The following is a 22,671-nucleotide window of genomic DNA, read 5'->3' on the forward strand; positions in this document are numbered from 1 at the left end:
ATTTAGTGATCAATTGCAATGGAAAAAGTCATAGACATAGAATCATAAGGAAGTCTTAGATATGATGCCCTAAAGTCAGTAGTAAAAAAACCCAACACCGCAATTAAAAATAAAAATTTACAGCTCTCAAATTCAATGGCAGAATCAGGTCCTGGGTCCCTCTTACCTACTCCTCACCATGCAACAGGTGTCAACGCTATCCCACCGAGAACATATAATAGAAATGATTTAATGTAAACCATTGACGACAAAAAAAAAATCAGTTTTATTTCAAAACTCAACGTATCGACAATATCGAATAAGACATTCTTCGATACGTGTACAAATCTTTTGTGTTAAAAGGAGACCAAATTCAACGAACGAACATCAGGAAATATACTGTTAGAGATTACATGTACACCACGAGCCAACAGATTCATTTAAAAAAGCAGAAAAGATTAAATAAGTTGTATTGTTAATGCCAATATATAAATCTAGTAAGGAACAAGTTACTGATTTTGCCATGATTATGGCGGAGGTCCTACAGGGGAATAAGCAATGTCAACAACGCTCCCAAGGTTGTAACCCAGCGAAATTCCAGGTTCTGGAATTTTCAGGAAAGTTGCACAATATGAAACAAGAGATGACAAGGCTAAAAGTAGATTGGGCATAAGCAACAATCGGTGGTCAAACTCACGAGAGGTTTCTACAAAATATGGTAAAATATCTTACCAGGAGCACCAACAGCGAAGAAAATGAAACATATAATCTGGAGTATGGACTGGACGTGTGCAGTGGAGGCAGGAATCATTTGGTGGAATTCGTTTTTTGTAACAAATAGATATTAAAAACTCCCTAAAAGATGTTTCTAAACTTTGCATTTAAAAATGGCAACATAACCAGAATCAAATTGATTTCATCTTAATAAAAGTATGGTATCGAAATGCGGTCTAGTCGGTAATGGCATATCCATGGGAGGATGTATCCACGGATCAAAATCTCCTTATTAGTAGATTGCAACTGAAACTAAAAAAATATATACAAAACCACAAAAGAGGACAAGCAAAAATATTAGAAAGCCGAAATCAAATGAAAAATAATAAAAAATCAAAAACAATATCAACACAAACCTGAACACGAAACACGACGAAAATACTAGAAAAAATGTTAAATTTTTTAACACTTCAATAAGGTCAAAAACTTCAGAGAAAAACGAATAGAGAAAAACAAATGAACTTCTGGACCTTATGAAGTAGATAAACAATTACAAAAGCTCATCAAATACAAAAACAAGCATTGCAAAAGAAGCATATTAAGTCAATACATAAATAAAAGAATTACAAAGAAAAAACAATAGCTGGAATCATAAAAAACAAGGGAAGTACTTTACTACATAAACATGGAAATGCCATAACAGAAACTGTAAAAAAATGATCAAGAAATTAATGTACTAATGGAACTGTACTGTAATTTACTGTACTTATCAGGAACGATACGTGCATCCTAGAGGCGTGAATACGGGCAACGATACATTGGCTTATAGGGACAGTCCTTACAGTATGGATCCTGGTCTGTACAGAAAAATGCAGTGATAGCTAAATCGTGCAGCATATGAGGCTGATAGAAAAGACATTCAGGCATTGAACGTCCAAACATTTTTTCAGACCATAATAATGAAAATACCTTCTCCAATGTAATAAAAATTATACTGAAATGATAGCATCTCCTGAGGTAAAATATTCCGGAAGCAAAATGAGCCTCCGTTCGATTTCCGGGAGAGGACTATCTTAAGGGGAACATATATATATATATATATATATATATATATATATATATATATATATATATATATATATATATATATATATATACGAAGTAACAAGAAGTCCAGAGACCCTCTGATAGTAAATTAGGTGAACCGCAAATTCAAAGCCTCTTGCTAGAGACTTTTAACGACGCTAGAAGTACATTTTTACTTCAACATGCATCTACGATTCACCTTGGAAATTACTATCTTTTTCGCTCTTTACGTAGAGAAAGACGTTTAAATGAAAGTAAAAGATTGCATTTCATTTCAATCGGAACTCCACCATTGCTCTACACGTGTTTCGAGTTATTCAACTCATCATCAGGAGCACTTGTGGAAGTTCAACTGAAATGAAATGCAGTCTAGTATTTACTTTCATATATATATATATATATATATATATATATATCAGATTCTATAGCTTAGGTCATGTGCTCGATTTTTTTTATGCTAGAAATGATTTATTTAGTGGTCAATTGCAATGGAAAAAGTCATAGACATAGAATCATAAGAAAGTCTTAGATATGATGCCCTAAAGTCAGTAATAAAAAAACCCAACACCGCAATTAAAAAGAAAAATTTACAGCTCTCAAATTCAACGGCAGAATCAGGACCTGGGTACCTCTTACCTACTCCTCACCATGCAACAGGTGTCAACGCTATCCCACCGAGAACATACAATAGAAATGATTTAATGTAAACCATTGACGACAAAAAAAAAATCAGTTTTATTTCAAAACTCAACGTATCGACAATATCGAATAAGACATTCTTCGATACGTGTACAAATCTTTTGTGTTAAAAGGAGACCAAATTCAACGAACCAATATACAGGAAATATAGTGTTAGAGATTACATGTGTTCCAAATAAACTACTTAATTTTTTTGGAAATAAAACTGTTTGGGACACCCTGCAGTTAATAATATTAACTATTCAAAAGAAAAATACTCCAAATTTACACAATTCGTTTACTATGTTTATCATACTCATGTGTATCACGCTCATTGTTTCATTTGCTTATAAAAATAAACAGAAAAACAGTTTATCATAAAAGTATGTAAAAACCTATTCCTAATAAACCAAAACTGTAAGTTCTGTTCGAAGCAACGAATCTACTTCTACCTTAATTACGGTTTACTACTGCTAGATGCCGATTGTTTACTAGAGTCTGAAGTCACTGTTGATGTAGTCGAAGATGATGATATAACTGTAGCTGGAATTGCTTTGAATTTAGAATTGGCTATAGATGTGTTGTTTGTATACAATTTATTCCCGGACAAACTGATCGAGTTGTTGCCGATGAATTCGTAATTTCCGGGAGTTGTCTCCACAAAAGTTAGTCCAGATATACCCTAAAAATTTAAATAGATTCTTAAAATACTGTATACAGTCAATAAAAAGCTATTAATACACTGTTTAATCCCCCCAGAGCTCTGGTGCGTGAAACCTCATAGCTTTCACGCATGGTAGTGTACACCAACTCATCTTACTTTAGGATGTGCACTTGACTCACGGGAGCATCATTAAAGGTCAATTTTTTACTTAACGTGTACATTTAGCCACTGAGTATTTTTATATATGGCCTGCACCTGCAATGAATTATAATAAAAATGATATTTTTTTGTTCTTGACAGTGTTACAAGTGTGACACCTTAATACCCCAGTGTTACATATAAGTAACGCAATATTATGAAATGTAAACAGCGCACTGCAAGTAAAACTGATATGATCGCATATATGGTGTAAGTAAAGTGTAATTTGACACTCCTGTAATGCATGTTTACTGGTTTGCAGATACGGTGTGCGAAAATTTTGTGCCTTTATGCATTTAAAATAAGCTGTCATTGGATATAAAAAAAATTGACATCAATCTAGAGTAAATATATTTATTTTTTTAGTTCTAAAAGTCAAACCTTACATAAAGGTACATAACCTAAATCTTTCGAATTTTATTTAAATATTTAGCTATCTCTTATAATATCACTTATATAGCGCTGTATAGCGCAAAAGTTCAGTGTTACATATATGCAACGCTAGGATAAAGTACTACGGTATTTTTGCAAAAATAACCGCACATCTCTAATGGTTATACCAGAAGAGAAATACATAAAGCGATGAACAACGTCTCTAGAAGAAAGGATGAAGAAACAGAATGTATAGGCAAAGCGTTCTTGCACTATATTATAGGGAGTAACGGACAGAATTGGGCGAATATTTAAAAAGGCCAATGTAAAAGAGGCCAATGTAAAAGGCCAATGTAAAGACCATTTTCAAGCCTACAAAGAAAATCAAGGACTGTTTAAGATCGGTGAAAGACAAACGCGACCCATTAGCAACGGCCGGAGTATACCGAATACCATGTACGTGTGGAATGGTATATGTGGGAACCACGAAAAGACACACACACAAGGATAAACGAACATAAAAGCCATTGTCGTTTAGGACATATCGACGAATCTGCCGTTGCCGAACACGCTTTGGGAAGCGGAGAACATCGGATACTGTTTGAAGAAACGCAGATGCTGGATAAAACATCACAGTACTACCCACGGTTGTATCGGGAAGAGGTGGAGATATATAAGCACCCAAATAATTTTAATCAGATAGAAGAAGGACTACAAATCAATAAAACATGGATACCAATATCAAAATCCACAAAAACCCTTCCCGCAAAACACGAAGAAAGAAAAGCTACTACAAACGACGACACGCCCCATCACGCCAAAACCAGTGGAGGGGAGGCGAGTAGAAAATATAAATATTGCAGTACAACGCGGCGTCAGTTTCAGCGTACAAGAGAAGCAGTAACATCTCCAGAAGATGCCAACCCTTAGTGTTGGCGAAACATCGAGAACTAATCTCAGAAGACAACGGCCTAACAGCCCGAACAAACAGTTTAACAAGTTAGACGATGGCCATGAAAGCCTAACGCAAATGATGGACTTTTTAAAAAAATAAGATGATTAATGTTTTAGATTGGCACGGTAATTCGCTAGGCCTCAACCCCATTGAAAATTTATGGATCGTTTGCAAAGCTAGACTGCGCAAAATCGACTGTACTACAAAAATAAAAATGATAGAAGCGGTCATTCAGGTTTGGTTTCGAAATGAAAGGAGATCTGGGAACTGTCAGAAGCTCATATATTATATTATAATCTATGTCAAAACGGGTAAGAGCAGTAATTGCAGCCAAAGGAGACATATTTCCTACTAAATGATGTAAGTTTACCATTATAGTTTTGTCAAAATATAATTTTTTTCTAAATAAACAGTTTTTTTCATTAAAAAAAAAAATCTACGCAGGCTTAGGATACCTATCAACCATCATAAAGGAAATAAGTTCAATATCCAAATGATTAAGGGACTAATTTTTAGAGAACGAGAGACCCTGACAATAGCGGCCATATTGTTGAGGCTACAACTGACAAATTGACTGTCATTTATTCTGTTTGTTTTGGCATCACCATGGATGGATATAGCATATAACACGAGTTAAATGAGATAATAAAATTGCTTTTTCAAAATCTCATCTAACGTGGAGCTGATGTGAACTGGCCACCGATATCGTGCGATTTGAACCCGGTAAGACCCTGTGAAACCGCGACCCGTACGAAAATAAGAACCTGCCTATTTGAAGATCTGATCTGTGCAGCTAACAGCAAATCCTCAAACTCTTCATAAGAAAGTTGTTTGCTTTATATAGAGCACAACAACACTTCTTGTTGAAGTTTAAGTTCAAGGAAAGGATTTAGTACAAAAGGTCTCGCCACTAAGCGACATATACAAGTAGTGTGTCGCCTGAAGCAAGAAGAAGAAGTACATGCTGAGTAACTTTCGAATGACTATACTTAAGTTTTATAGACTACTCACCTTTATTGCTTTTGGAGGAGCATTAGTTCTTAAATAAACCTTGGATGGCTTTTGTACCGGCATTCTCTGCAAAAATAAGTTAAACGCATAATGAAGTATGTTTTATTTATGCATACTTAAAAATTATGTTATAAAACATTAACATTAATACAACAATAATATTAAGAGACTACAAATATTCAATTTACTATTTTTATTGAGAATAAGCCACAATTTTACTTCGAATTTTTTACGATTTCCATTTCGGACATTTCCGAAGTGCAATTCGAACCATTAAAGTAAACTTATTTTAAAGTAAAATTGTGGCTTATTTCCTATAAAAATAGTAAATTTTATTAAATGGCACAAGATAATAGCTTAAGAACGATACAAATTTTCAATAAAAGATTAGTTAAAAGACGAATTATTGTACAACAGGAGGGTAGTAATGGAAGAGTCATTACACCCAAGACTAACAGGTACCAAGACACATATCAAAACAAGGGGCGGAATCAGAAGACTATAATCAGAATCCAGAATCGTAGGCAGTAAATTCTTAGAAGTAATAGTGACGTTTTGAGGGCTACGTACGTCCAATGGCGTACGAAAAATGTCATAAAAAAGTTACGACAAAGCTACTTGTATTGAAGAAATACCTAGTTATAATATGTATTACGTTAATGTAGGAATATGATTATTATTGACATTTGGGTTAATTATAATAAATTTATTTTAGGTTAAAAGGTAATAGTTAAACCTCCCTAAAACCGCGATCATCGATGAAAGCCGGCAACTCAGGAATTCAATTGTTTTGTTGTCGAAGTAAGAGGTACATGACTCACATAAACACATGGTATATGTGTTTACGTGAGTAAATAAACATTTATGTGAGCAATATTTTACATTTTTTACACAGTAGTTTTTTTCGAGAGCAAAGACAGGAAGTCGTAAAATTTTATTACATCTTTCGGTGCGAGATAAATTTCTAAAATTTTGTGGGCTGAACCCTATCGTGCTTATATGGGCTCAAATAAAAAAACAAGTGGCAAGAGAGAACTTGAGTTTTAAAATGAAGGAGGTGAAAAGCTTATTAGCTACTGTCATAAAAAATGTCAACCTGAGTATTGGAAAATTTTTATAAGACACACTATAGAGAAGATATAATTGTGGAATTTAGACACAAGAGTGGATATTTTGGTTGAATCATTCATTATCAATGTAAATAGTAGTGATCGCGATAGCTCTACATCTTCTCAAGAGTTGTCTTCATACGATGATTAATATTTTGACTTCCCGTGGAGGTCGAACTACTTTATCAAGATTACTTTCGTATATAAGTTTATTTTTTTAAAATATTTTTCAAACTAAAATACGTTTTCTTTAACTCCAATATACTTTGCTCTTTTGAAAAAGTTAAATAAGTCTCATATCATATATAATATATTAAGATTAATTTTTAAAATTCACTGCAACAGTGTGAACGATACGCTACTGAATACCAAACTACGAAATCAATGAGCAATTTATCTCTATCTTATGGCAACGTTGATCTACTATTCCTGTCTACTGGTTCTAAGAACCACGACGTTGTCATGTATAACTTTTACATAGAATATTACCGCACTTTTAGATGTTTTCTATATATAAATATTGTATATAAATATAATATTATACATACATGTTAATGTTATTAAATATATTTTATTAGATACCTTGACGAATACAAAACTATCATTAATCTATGATAATTTTACTGCATGTGAATGATTAAAATATAAATTGCTAGAATATCTATCATCACAAACTGGCAACGATGTCGTCGCTTTATTGCATTCATATTTTTGAGGATCTACTGCCTACAAATTTGATTCTAAATTTTGATATATCACCCAATATAAACGAATGAAGAAGTAAAATAACCTATTCAGTTTTTATTGAAACGCTTGAACAGATACATTAATTTTTTTTTAATTTCCCACATCCTGAGATAGTTTATTTGTTTTTCTACAGAAAGCTGTCAAAAATATGACACAGTTGGCATTTTTCTCCATCAACAATATATTGCATATGCTACATACGATTGCAGTCGCCACGAATGTGGAACTGTCGCCTTTTGAGACGCAACAGAATGGCACAAAAATCATAAACATACTGTGTGACCCACGAGCTTTTAAACGAGATATTACTTGCCACGTGATCACATCTAAAATTATTTTACAAAATGGCCCGTTTGGAATTTTGAATCACTAATTATATCACTAACACATAAAAAACAATGTAGATGTGCTTTAGTTCGATTTTTGATTTTTCAGAAATTGGAGGGAGGATTGATTTTGGACGCGCTCTGTAAACACATGACATATTTTTTGTTGTCTAACCTTAAATAGTTTAGCACTCAGTATTATAAGATGTAAGAAATAATAAACTTTTACTTACAATACGATTTCAACTATACTTTTTAATTTTTTTGCATAACAAATCCTAACATATGCAACAACTTTTTATTTTATTTAGTTAAGTAATTTCTTGATAATTCTTGACTATTTATTGCAGCTACGTTGTAAAGATAAATTTAAACGGCTAATCATGGGTTTAAAATATTTACTAGAAAAATCCTTACATTATACTTATTAACTACTTCTACGGAATTTCAACTATCAAATTTACAACTACGAACTTGAACGTTCCAAACGGGACCCACAACGTAGCCTACAAAAAAAACTCACCCCCATTCCCTGTTTCGGCGGCAATGCAGGTCGTAATATAAGAGGGGCCGACGGCCTATTCGGCGGACCTGGTGCTGTTCCCGACGTCTTTTCTACGTCTTGTGTACATTTGGGGGCGTGCTGGGGCCAGTGTTTCTGCTGGCAGGGGTAGTCGCAATAACTAGTGTTCCAACAACAGTAAAATTGGGCTTCTTTCGGACAATTTGCGCACCTAAAATAATAAGTAAGTAAACATTTATAAGCTAACATCGAAATACAATATTCTAACCTCAAAATTCAATTTTAATTCCGATTATGATGGTTTAAATATGTTTCAAAAACGTTCACGAAGGATTAGGTATTCCTGAATTATTACAAAAAACTAACGGACTGGGTATATCGTACTTACCATTGCTTCAGTTTGGCCGCTTCCACCCTACGTATGGCTTCTGCTTCGCACTCAGCCTTCGTTTTATCTATAATGATCGTCCTTTCTTCCATGACTCTCTTTTGAACGTTTTGAAGGATACTCGTCATGGCGTTCCTCACTTCCGTCATTTCTAGTTCATGCCGATGCTTGAGGGCTTCCATTTCTAATTGCAAACTGGTAATTTTTGCTTCTGGATGCGCGGCTTTTCCAAAGTCTTCGAGTGTTTCTATTAACATTCCCCTGAAGTAGTCGGTCATCTACAATAAAAATACTAGTAAAATATGATGACAATGAAATTAATTAATTATCTGATGCTTTTTGTTTGAACCTAAACAGGGACAATCTTTGAACTAGACAGGTTTCTATCTTAAAATACTTTCAATGATTATAGAAACTATAGAGAAAGCAACTAACTCTGTAGAACTAAAGTGGCAATTAAAAAATAGGGGTTCAATTCTAAAAAAAAAAAAACGGAGCTTGAAAAGTTTTCCCCTCCACTTTAAAGTGGCGATATTTTACGAGTACGAACACTTTAACAGGTTATAACTTTTTACACCTTCTTTGTATATGTCATCTATAAATTGGATCATCCAATCTAGATCTTCACTTATTCAATTTTCAGCTTTTAATCTTAATACACAATGGAAATATGATTTTAAGGAAAAAAATTGTCATCTTGGTCTCTTTTGGTCATAGAAGGTTCTTAAAAAAAAACCATTGTTTTTTGACCGTCTTTTCGGTGAACCTACTTACAAGCGTGTGACATAAAAAAATATCAAAGATATTAAAAATGTTTAGAAGTTAAAACGTCAGTCCTTTTTCAAACGGTTTTTTTAATAACAATTTTGAATTCTTTTTATATATCATAAAATTGAAGCCTCCAAGAATGGATTTCTATCTGTTAAATACCTCTAAAATTACTGTTTGAACAAGTACAGTTCTTTAAATAATCGCTCTCCGGGATAAACAAATTGAATAACTTGAATTACGATATCTTGTCCATGTAAAGTCCATGCGTGCAATCTTCGGAGAGGTAATTTAAACTAAGTGTTAGCTGTAATCATATCGTTGCGCGTTGCAGTGATTTGGGTCGTTATTACCCCAATAGTAAAAGGTCTTATTCATAATTTTCCGTACTGTTCTGTTGTTTGGTCGTCTTAGCTTTTTTACTACATACAACTTTAGTTACTATATAATACATTCAAAGGAATATAATAACTTACCCTGTGAGCTATAGAATTAATTCTAGAGGTAACATCTCCTGCTGAGCTAGGAACGCCTTCATCGTATATTCTGCTAAGAACTCCGGGAGGTCTAGGTTTTAACCGTGGAGGTGGTTTTAATAGGAGCTGGTTCACCACTCGACTCATGTTCTCAGGCAACAGTCCATGAAGAATTGACAGTTCGTCGTCTTTTTGTAAAACAGGTGTCCTAGCCGACGTAGAAGCTGATGTTGACGGTCCTGCAACTGTTGCAGTAGGAACCGTTTCGGTGTTTGTGGGCGTTGTTGTTGGTACCGAAGGTGGAGTTATCGGTTTAGGAACCGAAGTAGATGGATTGGCTGTACGATTACTTAGTGGATTTGGCATAACAACGTGCATAGGAGAATCGCAATCTATAATTTCAATGTCATCAGGTGGAATATAGTTTTGAGACGTCTTCAAATTTGGTGTAGTAATACTCTTTTTGAGAGATTGTGATACATTAGGAGTAGGTACCAAAGATGGAGCCGGTTGCGCTACCTGTAAATACATTAGATTAGTTTAATTATATTGTTAGTGTTATTGTACTATATTTTACTCTAGTATTCTTTTGCTTGTAATTATATTTCCGGTTTGAATATCGAAACGCCAAATCCACCGTCTGTCTCAACTGTACATTGAATTGGAGGGCATAACAAACTTATTAGACAGTGAAACAAAAATACTAACAATGTGATGCAATATAATTAAGGGAGTGTGTAATCTAGTAAGTTTCAGAAGAACAACAGTTAAATGGAAAGAAGAGATATTATTGTTCGTAACGTATTTGTGTGGTACTTCAGCCTTACAATCCTTTATAGGAATAATGCAATAAATTCTATGTAGTATTAAAAAACTGTGTAGTATTATTCCCATCAAAGATCGTAAAAGCTCTCTTCATATTTTTATCTTAGCCTTAGAAAGTCTTGGTCCTAAGAAAGTAAATAAAGGTTGACATTTTTGTCAACTAACTTTGTATTGCAACTTACCGTGGTGATAATTGGAGTGCAGTAATTCATCCCGCCGCTAGGCATCAAAATCACATGTCCCATAGTCAAAGCTTGAGATGTAATATTCGTGGTCAGTTCTCCTCCGTTCTGTGTCTGTAGTATATTAACCGCTGGAGATGTTATTACATTCAAGGGAGGCGCGGATAATAGATTCACCGAAGGCGAGGTTTGGGCGACAATAGAAGCTTGCGAAATCAAACTGATGGAAGATGTGGTAACTGCCGCAACCGAAGTCACAGCAACAGTAGTTTTGGTGGACGTTGGTGGAGTAGTAACTTTAGAATTATCAGCAACAACGGTCTGACCTGTAGACATATCCTGGCCTGCATTTAATTGTCTGTTGGGTTCTCTTCTTAATACAGGAAAGTCTTTTTTTAAGAGAGAATTTTTGGAATTAGGCGAAATATACATGGGAATGGGAAACGTTTTTCTGGCTCTCTGTTTGATAGAGGGGGAAGTACTGGGTAGTCTGGCAAATGACTTTACCGTTATTTCTCCCTCTGCGGGAAAACTACTACTACTTTTTCTTCGTTCTGGTTTCTTCGGTGCTGATTTATCGCCATCATGTTTCGCGCTGTAGTTTAGTGCTACGTCATCAATTATTCGAGTTAAGTTGTCCACGACTTTAAACCTAAAATACATAAATAGTATAATACTTTGTATTCTTATAAACAATATAGTTCGAAGAGAAATGAGTAGTGGAAAGATAGACACAATATTTGGAAAAATGTTTTAATGAAAAAAAGAATTTCAAAGGAAATGATATGGGAGCTGCAGGTGAGTAAGATGAAGAGCTAACCATGCTGATATAGAAAAAATCTAACCACCCAATTTAGATCAGGTATTCCAGGCGCGGAGGAATACCAGCTAATATGTGGAAAGCGGGAGATCAAATATCTGGATTAAAGGTGAAATGACAGAAAAACAGACTACTGCAAAAAATGTCCCCTTCACAAGAAAAACGATGCTCTGGATTGTTCCAATTAAACGATTTTTTCGAAAGTGATCAATCCATATGTCTAAAAAGAATAGTGTATGATCAGTGACCAGTTAATATGTATTTTATTGACTTTGAGAAGGCCTTTAATCGAGTAAAACATACTGAAATGATAGCCATTCTTCAGTAGGTATTGACGATAAAGACCTACGTATCATTAAAAATCTTCGCCGGCATCAACATGCAAACTTCAGGATTGGCCAGGATTATTTTGAAGAGCTTCAAATACGAAGAGGAGTAAGACAGGGCTGCATTTTGTCCCCACTAATATTTAACATCTATTCGGATTTGGTTTTCAATACAGCATTGGATGGTGTTCTTCTATAGGTCATCATGCAAGGAAGAGTAGAGGGAAGAAAAGGCTTGGTAAGAAAGAAGAAATCTTGGCTGAGGAATATCAGAGATCGGACTAACCTCAGTATTGAATAGATATTTCACGTTGCAAAAGATAGGGAAGCGTTTAAAGAAGTAATCGTCAACCTTCGTTACAAGACGGCACAATAAGACGAAGAAGTGTTCAATGTGGCATCAATATTGATAATCTGAGGTACGTGAATGACACGGTGTACATTGCAAATAGTCACGAAGAACTTAAACATCTGATTAATAGGATTAGCACAAGGTGCCATGAATATGGACTGAAGCTAAACACCACAAAGACAAAGATGATGGTTTTCAGTAAAACGCCAATACAACCAGAAGTGGTAACACAGCTGCCTCTGCATCACTTTTCCGAGCTGCCGTCAACAAAATTAGTATAGTCAATTTGATAGGCAACACACGATAATCGAACAGAGCTCACAGGAAGAAGAAAAAGAATGATCAGTGCATTCTATTAGTACTGACGTAAGGAGTAGAAACACTCACTCAACCAAAGGCTTTAGCCACTAGACTGAGAGTAACACAGAATAGTTGGCAGCTCGACGAAGATATACGCACTTCAGTTCGGTTACGAAACTGTTCGAACGAAGATATATTGTAAGAGTAGATACTAACTCGATACAGCCAGTAAAGCTCTGAATTGAACAGCGCACGCAGCGCAGCATACCACAAAAACAACCACGCGTAGGACACCCAGTGCGGTTGGCAATTCTTTAGATACCTGAGGTGTATTGTAAAAGCACTGAAGGTGTAGAAAATGTCAACGCTGTCGACGCAGACAACTCACGAGCCGTTAATTAAACAGAAGACTGGTGATTAAGAGGTTTGTTAGAACAAAAAAATAGCCCGCTTCTAATAAACACTCCGTCACATCGAAGATGCCTTGTGCGAGGTCCCACTATCCCAAAGGAAAATAGTCCTCTTTTCACATCGATCCCAGCACCTGAAGAAATCCTATGCAGACATTACGTCAAACAACCATCAACCACTTAGCTCCTACTCGATTCCTACCAGATCCACAATAATATACCTATAAAGACCAGAACAATTCCCACAGTGGTACTACCACCTTCATACTCACTCTCCCTGCATCACCACATGCTTAGTGGAGATCATAAAGGGCAACTATGGAAATCTAGACGTAGACACCGTCATTGACGTACAGGACCGCATCAAGATAAATGACAAACGAACGATAGGTAAATCCAAATACATCATCAACCTCATTCCAACAAAATTCTGTTTTGGAGGTCCACTCATATGGACACAAATATGGTTGAAGCCATCTAGGCTTCGAAAATGATGATATCAGAAAAAGTACTGACATCATTGAAAGAATAGCCAGACTAAAAAATGAAGGCGACAGGACATCTAGCAAGAATGACAGATGATCGATGGGCAAAGAAATTATTGTAATGGAGACCACGAGAGGATAAAAAAGTTTCAGACGAACACCAATAAAAATTAGACGAGAGCGGCAGATGGGGTTGAAAACAAGATAAGGAGCTCTAGGTTCTACAGTTACATTGAATACATATACAAAATATATAACATACCTTTCTCTTTTTTCCTCAGCTTTTGACCTGGTCCTAATTTCATTCTTCTCCTGCTTTTGCCTCTCCACCGTCTTTTCGTGTATGTTCAAAGCTGACAGATATTTCATCTTTTCTTCCAGATTCTGATTCGCTTCAGTAAATTCTTCCTCACTCTCTGGTTCACTTTTGATATCCTCTACGGCCATTTCAAGGGGATTCGTCGTGTCCGAGTCTGAACTTGGCCGTATATCATTGGTGTTTTTCTCAGGAGAGGCTTGATCGTGACTTTTTTTATTCATAATACTTTCTATAGGAACTAATTTGACTACTTTGGCTGGATTGTAGGACACCTCGTCGCTAACCAATTTTCTCTTCTTAGAAACTTCCTTATCTTTGCTTGGTTCATCTGAAGAGACTATTTTTTCATTTGTATCGTTTTTATTTTGTATGTTGATTTTCACATCTTTTATTGAGCTAAGAGACGAATGTATAACATCTAAGATTTTCTTTGGGTCCAATAACAGGTCCTCAGCATTGGTTTCTTCCATAACTTCGTTATCTGTCAATGATGGTGAAGTACCATCAACAATTTTAGTGGTATGTTCCGAAGTAACAATTGGTTTTTCTGGTACAGCAGTAGGTGCTTTAGATTCTACGACAGGTTTAACTTTTTCCACAGTTTTGACAGGCTGTTCCAGCTGACGATTGCTTTCCGGTAACGTACCTACCTCTTTATTTTTATTTTGCACGTCAACAGTAGGTCTAATTGAAGTATTGACAGTTTTAACACATGGAGTTTCCTTTTTATCTTCTATAGGAAGCTTTTCAGTTTTTTCTGATATCTCAACTCCTTCATCTTTAACTTCGCATGTTTCTACATTTGTAGAAACTGCAATGTTGCCCTCTTTTGTTGTGGGTTTGCTCCGTTCTATATTTGCATTTACCGGCACTGTTTTTTCTCGTGTTATATCTTCCAATGAATCTACGTCCATCGCATCTAACCCGTTATGCGCTCCACCTGGACCACCAACTAAATGTTTTTTATGCACACTATTTGTCTCATGTACAGGCTTTTCTTTGCCAGCATCGACTTTTGAAATTCTATTTATCAAAAATTCTGTAATTGCAGGTTGAATCACTTTTGCTTTTGGCTCAGTTTTGGCACTACTCTCTGGCATATCACTGTCGTGTTCTTTATTTGTTTTATTATTAGGTTCATTACTAGCGATTACCGTTTCTTTTTCTTCCGTGGTACTAATAGTTTCTGTAGTCTTTTCAGGTACGTTCATTATTGAAATCAGTTTTAGTTTAATCGGAGATATAGAAATCTCTTTATTATTGATATCAACTTGTACCGGTTTCTTCTTAATATCAACGTTGTCACCGTTCGCAATGTGGATGTTATCTGACGCTTCTAAGCTAATTTCTGTAACATCTGAACAAGCCAATCGATGGATTTTATCTGATTTATTCGATAATTGATTTGAGTCGATTTTTGCACTGTAAATACTGTATTTTTTGTTCAATCTTTTCGGCGTTGCGGTTTCTTCGGCAGGAGAATGATTGTCGCATGATTTACATGAACTTCCTTTTGTGTCAACTACAAAATAAATGAATAAATAAAAAAATTGTTGCCAAAAAATCGATTCATGAGTCAAAATGATTTATAAAAGATATTAAATATGAATTTTGTGCAAGCCAAGAAAAATAGTAACGCCCAGAAACTATCATGTCAATTAATACCGCGAACTGTGGTCACATTATTGACGTAATGTGTAATTTGTATTATAAAAACTTGCGAGCCTTCGAAAAATCGAAATTGGGTAGGCTGTCAAATAAAACTTTCGTCGATTTGCAGGTTAGTCACCACCCACACTGTAGCGTTTTATATTTGGTGGAATATTTTCGTTTTTCTGTTTGCAAATGAATTTTAAAACGCAATAAACTGGAATGTTTAAAAGTTGTTTCGAGTCCCCTAATATAATATTGCAAGTCAGGTATACGGTTTTTCTAAGACGTATTAACAGAATATTTTTTTGTCTTTGTTTACATTAATATTCCCCTATTCTCTGTATGTATTGTGAGGTAAAAAATTTCCAGTTAACCAATTTAAAAGTAAATACTCAAGAAGTTTTTTGTCGGTTCGTTGCTAAGAACGAGGTCGAAAAAGGGTAGATTGTTTGTTTTAAGTTTGTAGGCAAAAACTAGCTGTGAGACGTAAAGGGAAATTTATTTTGCGTTGAAATTTGTAAAATGTAAGGCATCGAGGACTCGACATTTAAGCCCCAAGCAAAGCAGACAGAAGAGATTTTGAATCGCGAGTCGATTCAATTTTTTTTGTGTAATATCTTAAGACCGGTTAAGGTGATGATACTCTATGCAATGTGGCAATTTAGATCAGAGTAACCACCCATAAGATTTGTGCAGTACACCGGCACTGATGAAATTTGGAAAATGTTTATATAGAATGTCCCCGTCGACAGCTTGATTTCCTCCATCAAGTTTCTATTCCAATCGTTCCTGCCTACGTATGGAAATGGTTTATTTTTATTCAAGTTGAGAGTTATGTCCTTTGCAGCTCCAGTCCCATAGATGTTAACAAGTTTTTTTTGAAAGTTAAGTGCTAAACTGTGAATCCAGGTAACAATTAACATTTTAATTTTTAAAGTAAAGACAGACAATTTTTTTGATAATTATTAATAATTGCTTTCATTAAAATTTAAAGGATTTGTAATAAACAATAAATTGTAAATTTTATGGTTTAACAGCTGTCATTTTAATTGTTTTTTTTAATATAATGTTAACATATGACAGCTAGCTTTGTTCTTTTCGATATTCATTTGTTTTGTTTGTTTAAAAAAAGGTTAATCTCTGTGCGATAACATTTGTAAGTTTTGTAGTATGTAGTATCTCCAACCCCTTTGTAAACGAAGTTTGTAAACAGACACATATAAGTTTTTTATTCTGTATTTGGCAACTATTTATATAGTATCTTTTTTGTGCCATTTTTATGTTTGATAACTGTTTGTATGAGACAAAAATAAACGTTTGATTTGTTTCTCTGATCCTTTGTTTATTTTAGTTTAGAAAATCTCCTAACCCTGGTATGTATTTTTGATTTTAGGGAAGAAGAAATTTTCTTTCTTTTTCCAGCAGGAAGTTTTCTTCGAAGCGGCGTCCAAATTTAAATAGCTAGAGGTAACCTTGTCTGCCATATCTTATTTCATTTTGTCCAGGAGATTTATGTAAGTACCCTTTCATTTTTTTTGTAGCTGCCCCAATCCGACCCATTTATTTCACTTATCCACGACCCCAGCTCTCCAACAACCAACTGAGTGTCGTACGCACTAGTAGCGTTTATTTTGCTTGCCCTATCTTCGCCCCATAGTTTTTGTCCCCTATTTCTACCCCTATGTTCGTACCCTGAGGTAGGCAAAATATTTTCGTTACAACACCAGAATTCAAACACATAGATATATAATACGTAGACAGCGTGCTGCAATCTAAACCCGTTCCCTCAGTGCGACAGAGAAAAAAGAAACGAGCGGTCCTTGCACTTCTTTCTAGATCTAATCTAATTTATTGACCACGTGACCTTCCCACTGTTTGGTAATGAGAGGGTCACGTGGTCGATAATCCCCCGCAATTAGAAAGAGATGCAAGGACTGCTCGTATATTTTTCTGTCACACTGTGGAAACGTGTTTAGATTGCAGCGCGCTGTTTATGTATTATATGTTTACGTTCAAACACAAATATGACATAACCTTACTTTTCACAACGTTCTTTAAAACACAAAATAGGTTAAAAAAATAGGACACGTTTGAGCCCTTTTGCTTGGTTCGCGTTTATTCTATTTCTGACCGCCAAACGAATGATTAGTGCTTTCCCGGCCGTTAGGTAAGCGTAATAATTTTTGTATAAGCTATATTCTACCGGTGTTAGACCGGGAATCATAAGTCCCTACTCGAAATAAAATATTTCTACATCCAAACTTTAGAACGGGCGTTTGCAAACTCTTCAACTTTCAATAAGGGAGTTCTCAATAAGGTGGCAAACTCCCGTTCAAAAGTTCAGGGACTTATGGTTTCAAAAATCCCCCGAAAGAGGAATAATCTCCCCCAAAGAACATGACTGTCCAATAATCAGTTTGTCGTTGGCTTTTTATTTTTCACAAGCACTGCTAAATACACAAAGTAAAACGGACATCTGCCTATTATAGAAAACAGAAGAATACAATTCTTTCACACACGACAAATAAAAATAAAAATAATTCTTACTTGTATAGGAAGATTTTCTTCTACTTCTTATATATCCTTTAGGTGTAGAACATTCTATCGAAACATTGGACGGTACTTGTGTATCATCCATATCATCTTCGTCTTCGATTGATTTACTAGCTGTGCTTTGCTTACTTATAGTGTCCTTGGATTCCAAGTTTATTCGCGTCGGCTTTTCGTTGTCGGAATCATAACCTTCACTTGTGATATCCATATCTTCTCCTTTGGTGGAGTTGTCTTCTTTTGTGGAGTTGGCTTCTTTTGTGGAGTTGTCTTCTATTGTGGAATTTTCTGATTGAGCTTCCTGCGATTGCTCTATTTTAACCTCCATGGGTTCTTTTAATGTAGTCGATCGACGACCAGTCATGGATTTATATTTGGGCAGGAATATTTGCAATTGTTTCGTTAGATTTGACGGGTCTACGGGTGTTCTGAATGGAGCGTACCGGAAATCGCCGTAGATTTTCTTTAAATTCTCCACGTATACATCTAGTTCCTGTAACCATACAAATATATGATCATAGACAAAGAATATACTTCAATATGTGTATAGTACAATGCTACATGAACTTCAGATAGTGTGTGCCAGTGTGGGTCTTAAAATAAACATCTCCAAAACAAAATTCATGACAAACCTAGTACCTAGCGGAAATATCAATATTGGAGACAACGAAGTAGAGCTGGTGGAAAAATACATATACCTTGGACACGAAATAAAGATCACAAGAGACAACCAAACATGCGAACTACAAAGAAGAATAAACCTAGCATGGGCAGCATATGGAAAACTCAAAGACATCATTAAAAGCAATATACCAATTTCCTTAAAACGTAAACCGTTTGACCAATGTGTGTTGCCTGTAATGAATTGCACTGAATTGCCACACTGAAATGGTAGTTCCAACGGCCGGACACGTCGCCCGAATCAGTGATGAAAGGTGGATGAAGAGATTGCTTGAATGGATGCCGAGGTTAGACAAAAGAAGTAGGGGAAGATCCACTAGTCGTTGGACTGACGATCTCAAGAAAATGTCAAGAAATTGGATGAAAAGTGCTCAAGATGCAAGAAGCACAATGGACAAAAATGAGGGAGGCATATGTCCAGCAGTGGACGCAAAGGGCTGGGTGATGATGATGATAAAGCATCAAATAGATGATTTATATGGTATGCGCCAAAATACAGTATTGGTTTTAGCGCAGCTCCCATTCGCATGCATGTGCGTCGGAATGTTGTTGCGTTGCCATCATGCATTGCTAGTTATGTAACCGAACGTTGTGCTCTGTGGTTGGAAGTAATAATGTGTCTCGTGACAGGGGAAAAAGTGTTCGTAGTATATGTGCTCGTACGGAAATAGTTATCAATTGGGTCGAGTTTATGACTAGCCGCGGAACAATATCGCGAACACTTATGTTCTCTACGTTACAAAATTTCATGGAAGGGAAGGTCTGGTATACCAGCAACTGTGTCCACACAACGAAAATCATTGACATGTCCTAAATCAGGTGTTGAAGGCTTGAAAGAAAGGGACGAACAATCCGAAATTAAACATCAGCGCTGCGTCACTTTGACGATTGTTTAAAACAATCTTCCATATCAAACATCTGTCACTGATAAGATTATTAAATGACATACCTCTACGCATTTTTCGATGTCATATCTCTTCTGTTTAAAAGTATTTGGATCTCTCTCCGAGTAAAGATAGCATTCCCTCCAATGGACCCAAGCTCTGTCATGTGCTCCAAAAAATCTAACGTCTATCAAACCGGAAGAATTGACTGACATCGCCTTGGCGGGCCAATAAGGAAAGCCTAAAAAATAATAACGTTACGTTCACTTCAACATAAATATGCAAATGTTAGGAATAATTTTGTAATTGCAAAATATGTCATATCACAACAAAAAAATATAGTGTAATTGGTTTACTGAGCTTGGGAATATTTTAACAGAGTCCTTATCGAAAACATAACATAAAAATTCCTACCACTCATTATTAATATCTGAAGTAGACTTAACCTTGTTGCAAACTTCTTTAATTGAAAAAAGAATAATAATTATGAATAATGAAAGTTTATGAGTCATTCATTTTCATTAAAACCTTTCCTTTTGTAAATTTTAATAACGTCTATAAAATTTTAAAAATAAACATTTGAATCTTTGTTTTATTGTTTTAATTCATGTGTATTTATTTTGTTAGTAAACAGAATGGCAATAATTTTTAACTTTTATTAAGTTACAGTTAATACTGGCTGTAAGCAAGTATGTTTAGTTCTATCCTAGATAACTTCCAGTCAATTTCAGTTTAGGTCAAAATGTGATCACTATAACACATCTCGGATGTCGCTATACGTTCATTATTAATGAAGATACTGTGTAGTACCCTTCTGATAGTCGCCTTGTTTTTTTTTTTTTTTACTTAATATATTCGTTATTCCCTCCTCTTGGATCTGCTATGTCGCATGTTAGGATTCTTTCAGTTGTTTATTTTATACTCAGTCAAATCAATAAATCAAAATTTGTCTTTTAGTTAAACTATTCTTATCCATAGTGCCCTATGACACCTTGTATGTAACTATAAGTTCAATAATAATGAAGACACTGTGTAGTGCCCTTTTGGTAGTCACCTTGTTTGTTTTTCCTTTCTTGCAATGTGTGTTTTTCTGTCTCAACATATTCGCTACCCCCTCTCCTTTCCAATGATGTATCATACGTTACGATGCGACTAACTATTCTACCTCTATAAAAAAAAACGCTCAAAAAATGAGCAGAGTGAACCTTAGCATTTTCTTATTGGATTTTACATGGGAAATGAAGCAGAAACGGTATTGCCACGTTTTTACAGGTACAGCTTTTACTTAATTTTATTTAATTTTACTTAACTCTTATTTAATTTTACGTAATTCTGTTTAACTTGATTTAATTTTATTTATTTCTATTTAACGTTTGTTAAACGTCATAATATGATTGGAATGTCAAACGCTGGTAGTTCAAATTTCTTTCCTAGGTGGCGTATTTGGAACCAACGCTTTCTTATCGCTACGGACAAAGCGGTGGATGCGTGTCTGTTAATAAAATAAAATTATATTAAAATAAAAAATAAATTTAATTGAAATAAAATTAAAATAAAACTAAAATAACATAAAATAAAATAAATTAAAAATCATCGCTTCGTGCGTAGACTATAAGAAAGCTGTACTTCCCCTCCACCCTCCCAGGTCACTCCCGGAGTGCCACATTCCGTTTTTTTAATTATTATTGTATTTATGTGGTCTACTCTACAATTAGCAAATGCATTCATTATTTTGCCAATGCAGTGCCACCAAACTACAGCATCCCACTGTTTTTGCTAAAACTTTTCATGGTGAATTCGAAAATCATTTTAAAAATACACTAACCTTTGAGTTTTGCCCACACAGGAATGTGAGGAATTGGACACACTTCCACGAACCACGTATCTTGATTGACATTCGCTTTCAAGTAGCAGCTCGGACAGTTTTCTATTTCCATCATTTCCTGTTTGCAAATTCTAAGCATATTCTTTGCGGCTGTAGTCAATTTGGATTGATCTGGAAAAGAAATAAAGAACTATTAGCGCAGTATCTAAATTTGTTGGTATATTATTCTTTAATAAACTTTTTTAGAACGAAGAAAATATTGATTTTCATTTAAGATACGTCGCCTTGATTCTACTTACTCTGGAAAGTAATTATAAAATATTACACTGAAAATTTTATATAAGTGAATAAATCAAAATGAATTTTATTGTCATCATCATCATCGGCTCCACAACCCATGGTGGGTCTTGGCCTGCTCAAGGATAAGTCTCCATTCTCTCCTATTCTTCGCCTTGACTTTCCAGTTTCGTACTCCCAACATTCTCAAGTCTTCCTCCACCTGATCCTTAAATCGTGCTCTGGGTCTGCCTCTCCTTCTCACTCCATCTATTCTTTAGTTATAAATATGTTTTAGCGGCTCCGTCTCATTCATTCTCTCTATGTGACCTAACCACCACAGCCGGTTTATTTTGATGGACCTAATAATATCAGGTTTGTCATACAGGCGGTAAAGTTCGAAATTATAGCGTCTACTCCATAATCCGCCCTCCTGTACTCCTCCATAGATATGCCAGAGGATTTTACGTTCAAAGAATTTGAAATTTTTTGACGTTTCGACTTTGAATCCGGAATCATTTTCAAAACAAAAATTTTATTTAATACATTTTACAGCTATATCCCTTAAGTCATGAATAGTTAAAATATTGGAACATCAATATAGACTTGAATGGTGGTTACAGAAAAATAATTTACCTCAGAATTAAATAAAAACTGGAATAAATTGTTTGTATAAAGTTATTAAAAACCTGGAAACTAATTATAAAATATTACACTGAAACTTTTATGTATGAAAAACAATTCAAAATGAATTATAATATGTCATGCATACTTGAAAACTTGGAACGT

At 35.1% G+C, this 22,671-nt stretch overlaps 1 protein-coding gene across 5 annotated transcripts in view; it reads right to left on the reverse strand.

Annotated features, from left to right (window-relative positions):
• Window positions 1-1,880: 1,880 nt before the first annotated feature.
• Zmynd8 (Zinc finger MYND-type containing 8) overlaps window positions 1,881-22,671 on the reverse strand; it is a 36,987-nt gene continuing 16,196 nt past the window's right edge. For all 5 annotated transcript variants that reach the window (XM_072520884.1, XM_072520882.1, XM_072520883.1 and 2 more), the window contains 10 exons: window positions 21,607-21,777; window positions 19,847-20,022; window positions 18,214-18,709; window positions 13,957-15,535; window positions 11,002-11,653; window positions 9,995-10,513; window positions 8,751-9,028; window positions 8,363-8,573; window positions 5,658-5,723; window positions 1,881-3,139 (listed from right to left, as the gene is read on the reverse strand). In XM_072520884.1, the coding sequence (XP_072376985.1) occupies window positions 2,915-3,139; window positions 5,658-5,723; window positions 8,363-8,573; window positions 8,751-9,028; window positions 9,995-10,513; window positions 11,002-11,653; window positions 13,957-15,535; window positions 18,214-18,709; window positions 19,847-20,022; window positions 21,607-21,777 (4,373 nt within the window). In that variant the 3' untranslated portion in view covers window positions 1,881-2,914. The remainder of the gene's footprint in view (window positions 3,140-5,657; window positions 5,724-8,362; window positions 8,574-8,750; window positions 9,029-9,994; window positions 10,514-11,001; window positions 11,654-13,956; window positions 15,536-18,213; window positions 18,710-19,846; window positions 20,023-21,606; window positions 21,778-22,671) is intronic.

This window comes from Diabrotica undecimpunctata, chromosome 1 (assembly GCF_040954645.1).
Source record: "Diabrotica undecimpunctata isolate CICGRU chromosome 1, icDiaUnde3, whole genome shotgun sequence".
Taxonomy (NCBI): Eukaryota; Metazoa; Arthropoda; class Insecta; order Coleoptera; family Chrysomelidae; genus Diabrotica; species Diabrotica undecimpunctata.